The following is a 6572-nucleotide window of genomic DNA, read 5'->3' on the forward strand; positions in this document are numbered from 1 at the left end:
GAAAAATTAGCCAGCACAAATTTCTTTAATAAAAATTTGGTGAAAAAGTACTAGAATTAGTAAATTAAAATAGAGGTAAAAAAATATTAACAAGTTTTGTCGAAAATATTAATTATTATTATTATTTTGTATGATGTGTGTAAAATAGTTTACTTAGATTTATATCTAATATTACATTTAAATTAAATTGATTGTGTATGGTTGTCTGGGATGGTGTTTTAATAATAATAAAATAATGAAACGGTGTGTGGCAAAGAAAACCCTAGTTATGAAGTTGTGGTAATTATTATTTAAAATTGAAAAAAAAGAGAGTAATAGGTACAGTAATGGAATTGGCGTATATTAATGATTCAAAGTTAATATTGTGTAAGTGTGTGTGTGTGTTTGGGTTGTAATAAAAAAAAGTCTGAGGAACAGAGAGAGTGTCCCTCCTTCCTTCGTTGCTGTGTTACAGACAGAAAGATGAGCGGCGGTGGTGGCTCTTCCACTTTTAGGGTTCCGATCCCAAACAATGTACGAAAAACCATCCAAGACATCCGCGAGATCACCGGCAAGCAGCACACCGACGACGAAATCTACGCCGTCCTCAAAGAATGCTCCATGGATCCCAACGAAACCGCTCAGAAGCTTCTCTATTTAGGTCCCTTTCACTTTTCCCTCTTTTCTTCTCTTCTCGATCCACTCTCTCTCTCTTTCTCCTCTCTCTCTATGTCTTTCGATTCCTACTCTTTCTCTTCATCCACGAATGGAGACACTACTTCCCACTTTTCTGAGCTTCACTTTGAGTTAGCGGTGCTTTCCGAAGTTGAGTTCGACTTTTCACAATTTGTTTTGATTTAACTTGTTTTATTTTGCTGTTTAGCTTTTGTTTGATTTTGTAGGAGTTGAGGGGAGTTGCGTGTGCCTCTTTGGACATTGAAATATTGATTTTTAACTGTTCAATGTTTGGAGCAAGGTTTTTATTTTTTATTTTTTTGTAAACCAGTGCTTCAGGGGGTTAAAAGCTGTCTTTGTAGGGTTTTGTTTTTGCGTTCAATGGTTTCTCTCAGGCTACCGCTCACACGTGTTGCTCAATGAATGGCTTCAGCACTCTATCTACGCATCCTAATCATTTAGGATTTCTTGAAAAGAAATGTGATTTTGGCATCTTTGAGATTCTCTTCTTTTTTTAATGTTGAGTTTTTATTTTTTTGTTCACAGATACTTTTCATGAGGTGCGAAGGAGACGTGACCGAAAGAAGGAGGTAAGATTCCCTCTCCCTCCTTATTCGCCCTGCTTTTTTATTTCAGTTAGTTTATTACTGCCCTTGAAAGTTTAATTGCTGAAACAGATTAGTTTTGTTGTCTCAACTGTTAGGAGCAGACATATACTTCTTCTGCCTTTGAGTTGATCGATTGAAGTGGATGTATCTTTTACCTGTTTATCCAGTAAATTGAAGTATATTAATTATCTTGATTGTTTTGAGCTGCTATGAAATAGTTCTCATTGTGTCATGAGTTGCCATTCTGTCATCTTGTGAGCACTGTGATTGACAGACTCCATGTTGAGATTCTTGTAGGTCGGTTGCTATGGGTTTGAATGTCTGAATAGGTCTGGTTACTCTGGGTCTGTGATTCCTGCCTGTTATGACGTGTGGGATCATGCAATAGTATTATTTGCTAAGTAAAATGACTTTGGTCTTGTTTTTTGATTACGTATATATGTTTCCTTTTATCTATATGTTCTGTAATTTTATATGTCCTGTTATAAGTAAATGTGCTTGTATTGCCCCATGGTTCTCTCTTTAATAATTTTTATTGGCCTGAGTGATTTAAGTTTATTGTTTCAGGGATTGAGCAACAGGGTTTCTGACGAGCCTAGGATAAAGCAAGGTGGACAAGGGAGGGGGGGAAGGGGTGCTTCAGGAGGATATTCCTCTAACTTTCCTGGTACCATCTCCCCACCTTTTTAGTGACTTTTGGGCTTTATCATTAGTTTTGTCTCTTCGATTATGGATATTCTTTTCCACTCATGGATAATTTTTTCAAGATATTAGCACAGTTTCCCTTCCAAAAATAACTTGTTACTGAGATCTTTTTAAGAATATTAAGAATTGTGCTTTTATTTTTGCTGCTTGTTGAGCTCTATCACACCCTTTTTGAACCTAGCAAGGCACTATGAAGTACCTTTTCTACCTTTTCATAGCCATCATTTATATTTTTATGCTGTTGTTTTCTTTTTCCATGAACCTACTTTAGTGCGGAGACATCTCCTATGAACCTGCAAATTTCTTGCTAGTTTATTAGTTTGTCAGTTTCACCATCTTGCAAATGTCTGTTGTTAGATGGTGGTGGTGGGAGGAACATAGCTAATCGAAGGGAAAATGGAGTCAATCACATTGCAGAGAGAAGTCACGGTCCCTCTACTCAGCCTGTATCGCAGAAAACTAAGACTACTACCACATCTCAAGTTACAAGGTAGCAATTTTATTTTTGTATTTTCCTTAATTTGGTTTTTTGTCAGATTAATTATAAGTATGAGAAAATTTATGTTGGAAAGAAATTGCATTTATTTGATAAAAACAAGGCAAGACTCTAAAAGAAGTGAAAATAAGACTGATGAATGGCTTCACTTTTATTGTCTTTTTTGGCTAAAATTCTGACCGAACCTCACATTGAAGTCATGCTTAAAATTTTATGTTAAACAAAAAAACATTGTAATAACTTCAATGACCGACCAAGAGAAGAAGTAATGTAATTTTGATTTTAGATAATTAACTTGCAATCAATTTGATAATATCTTAGATTCTACTCTTGGATTGCCAAAATACAATATATCTGAAGTTGTTTGTTGGTGTGATGAGAAATACACCATTGTTAATATTGACATAATTGTTTATTCTTTTTTATCGTTAGATTATCCTCTTTTAAATATTTTTTCTTCAACTGTAGAGTTTCAGCTGTTGCACCTCCTGGTGCTGCAAATCAATCCAATGGGAAGTCTGTTCACGTGTCTGCTGGTCAATCTCCCATTGTTAGTGTACCTAAAAGTAGTTCAGCTGGTAATGACACTGGCTATGAAGAAAGTGTCCAACCTCAAGCTGCTGCTGTTGCCACACCCTCTTTCCTTACTCAAACCATTGGCTTAGTTACCAGTACCGACCAAGGAAAGTCTTTGTCAAGTTCTGATCAACTTCAAACTTCTGCCATGGGTGTCCATTCTTCTTTGGATCCTGTTGTAGCATCTTCTGTCTCCCGGCATTCTGGTGTCAGTGGTGCAATCAACAGGGAAGTTGGAAGCAACCGGATATCCACTGGACCAAATCATGTTAAAGGAAATAAACTTGTTCAAGAAGTTAGTGATTTATCAGCATCCAAGAATGATAAATCTGGGTCTGTGAGTTCTACAAGCAGAACAAATACCCCACAGAAGTCAAATGAAGTTGAACATAATCGGTTATCTGAGCCCTCACAACTTTCATCTCCATCCCCAAATGATTCATTGAGGCCATCTTCTAGTTCCGGCAGCCAGCCACCTCTAGGTAAAGTTTTCTTTTGTATCTGTTTAATCTTTTGAGTAATAGGGTTGCTTCATGTTATATTTCCTTGTTGAAGTATTCCTTGGTTTTCTGATCAAACAATTCTACCATATGGAGGGCATAAATCAGGGGAAGAACCTTTGAAACTGTTCCTGAAGGCATTTTAAGTTAGAGGCAGGATGACTGAGCCTATAATTTAAATAAGCATGTCACTTTTATGGGTTCTGCTTTTGTGTGCGAACACCCAAATTTTAATTGCTTAGATACTGTTCCATGTTGGAAGGAATCAACCTAACAAAATCAATTTTTTGTATTTTTTTTTACATATACTTTTCAACATATATCTATTTATATCAACTTAGAATGTCTTTTTGTGGGCTCACATATGTTTATGAAACAGCTAATATCACAGAGGTTTCAACTTCAGAAGCTTGTGTGCAATCTTCAGCGGAGTTAAGGCAACATGTTACATTTCCAAACCATTTCCAAGTACCGGAGGCTTTAAAAAGTGGTCTGACATTTGGAAGCTTTGATACCTTTAGCCCAAGTGAAAAATCTAACAGTGGAACTGATGGGGACAATAATGCTTCTCGTGCTCTTGAACCTTCACCAGTGAGTGATGAAGCGGCAACTTCAAGGTTTGTAATTCATATGCTTCTCATGTGCTTTTTCTATGCATATCAAATTACAGATCCCTTTTGTCATCTGTGTGTGCTACACATGCTTGTATTTTCTTTTATGCCCTATATGGCTGGATTATTTTAGCTTTGTGCTCTTATATCAAACTTGTTCACTAGCAAAATAACTATAATCAGCCTGAAAGCTGGTGCTATGGAGATAATATTTCTACCTTTTCCAACTCCCTTTGGCAACCATAAGGCTGGGTTATTATTTATTTCGTGAATTATTTTGGCTGAATTAATTGGTTATTCTTCCTGTTAACAAAGGTATTACTTGTGTCATGGTGTGCTCATGTAATTTTTTTTTTCAATGGTATTTCTTGTCTTGGATGTAGCAACCAAAATGCATCATTAACTTCACAAGGGGATCGTCTTGATTATCCACATTCTACATCTTATTTGATTGAAAAGACACCAGCTACAGAAGGCAATTCTATAAATGGTGCTGACACAAAGGTTGATCAGCCAAAGAAGGAGCTTTTGTTGGCCCCCGAGGGCCCTCAACTTCCAACTGTTCAAACCCCTCAGAACTACGGTTTGAATTTCATGTCGACCATGTTAGGGACTCAGCAGGTTCAATTTGAGGGAACTGAGCCCCAGGCTCAAGATACATCTCGTTTTTCTAACTTTGTTGTAAGTTTCTTAATATCTTCCACTGCTTAAAACCTTTTCTCCCTATGCTTGGATTTCATGGTGGTCTTTGATGTTTCTCTTGTCTAGAGTCTACCTAGCTATCAGTACAGTTCCCTTTGTAAACTCATGAAAATCAGCTTGGATGCTGTATTTATTGGATAGCACTATGATTCATTATCAGTACAGTATCTATCTTTCTCTTTCTGCATTAAATGTTTTTACCAAATATTGACAACTGTAAACATGAATTTCAACTCCTAACCTATGCATGGTTTCAGTATTGGCCTATGATTTAGAACCTATGTTGGAATGACCTAGTAGTTCACTGTCAATTATACATATGGACTTTTGTGCCATCAGTCAGGACTCAAGGAATTTGAAGTGAAATTACGAGACTGCGCATTATCGATGTCCCAAGAGAAGAAAATAAAAAGAAAATGAAATAGAAGAAGATTAGCTTATAAGTTAATTTATAGGAACTGAAGTCAGATTTTTAACTTATGCACAAGCTAGTTTTATCTTATGAAGAATCTTGTTACGATTTTCCTTATTTTTCTTTTACTAGAAGTGTTTATGAGGAAATTTACCCAAACAGACCCCAAAGAGTTGTGAGAGGCAAGAAAAATACTTTGTTCAAATTATAAAATAAAGTAATGAAAGTAAAGTTTTCCTAGGTTGGCTTATGAAGCTTGTACAGTTTGATAGATAGCTAGTTGATATTGATTGTATTGGAACACTTTACTGCTTATATGGAACCTGATGATCTGGAGTATTGTTTTTACATCCAACATATTATCCCGATGAAAATTAGCATAATTTGATTTTGAATTATGGAAACATAATCTTCTTTGCTATTTTTTAGAGAAGTTTCAGTGAAGGTTTGTCTAGCTTTCTGGCGTGTTTTGTATCTCTGCACACCCCATCTTTTATCCCCCTAATTCTGTGAATACATAGCCCTGCTTAATATCATTGCCAGGAAAAGATATTAAACTTAGTGCATTCTATACTGGAATTTGTTGTTTGCTATTGGTTTTTATCATTAGGAACTTGTATGCCTTTCTAAACACTAGAAATTACGTTTAGTAGGAGTGTAATTGATATGCAGTGTTGAGTAAAGGTTAGGTTTTTGCGCAATCAACCAATTAGAAGTTATCTTTGGTATTGCTTGTGAGATATCATAAAGTTGACAGAATTTACCGCGGGTAACATTTAGTAATTGAATGTCGGGTCAATAAAACTTCACACTGTCAATATGTATGTTGTTTATTCTTTTAATTATGACTTCTCTATTCATGTTGCAGAATGCAAGTTCTCAGGCTGTGTCCCCTAGCCCAACCCCACCCTTACAGAGTTCTATACCTGTGCCTCCACAATCAGTTTCTATTTTCAGGCCACCCTACCCTACTAACTTCTTCCCTTATGGCCACTATTACCCACCAATTTATGTGTCTCCCATACACCAATTTTTAAGCCACAATGGTTTCCCTCAACAGCCATCAGCTGGCAACATGTATCTACCAACAGCTGCTGGCATCAAATTCCCACTCCCCCAGTTCAAGGCAGGAGCAAACACAGGAAATGCAGGTCATATTGGAATTCCTTCTGGGTCATTTATCCCTCCACCTGTAGGTTATGCGCCAGGACAAACAGTTAGTACCGGCAGCTCCACTGGAAATGAAGATCTTGCTGTGTCACAGTTAAAGGAAAACCAGATCTATACAACAGGACAGCTGGTTGGTTT

At 36.6% G+C, this 6572-nt stretch overlaps 1 protein-coding gene across 1 annotated transcript in view; it reads left to right on the forward strand.

Moving 5' to 3' along the window:
* Positions 1–356: 356 nt before the first annotated feature.
* Positions 357–6572, forward strand: part of LOC148193360 (GBF-interacting protein 1-like) — a 6894-nt gene continuing 678 nt past the window's right edge. The window contains exons 1-8 of the mRNA XM_088099406.1: positions 357–640; positions 1201–1244; positions 1830–1929; positions 2325–2457; positions 2932–3521; positions 3919–4156; positions 4534–4831; positions 6133–6564. Coding sequence (XP_087955532.1) covers positions 463–640; positions 1201–1244; positions 1830–1929; positions 2325–2457; positions 2932–3521; positions 3919–4156; positions 4534–4831; positions 6133–6564 — 2013 coding nt within the window. The 5' untranslated portion in view covers positions 357–462. The remainder of the gene's footprint in view (positions 641–1200; positions 1245–1829; positions 1930–2324; positions 2458–2931; positions 3522–3918; positions 4157–4533; positions 4832–6132; positions 6565–6572) is intronic.

Source organism: Vigna umbellata, chromosome 9 (assembly GCF_029865625.1).
Source record: "Vigna umbellata cultivar VRB3 chromosome 9, Vumbellata_1.0, whole genome shotgun sequence".
NCBI lineage: Eukaryota > Viridiplantae > Streptophyta > Magnoliopsida > Fabales > Fabaceae > Vigna > Vigna umbellata.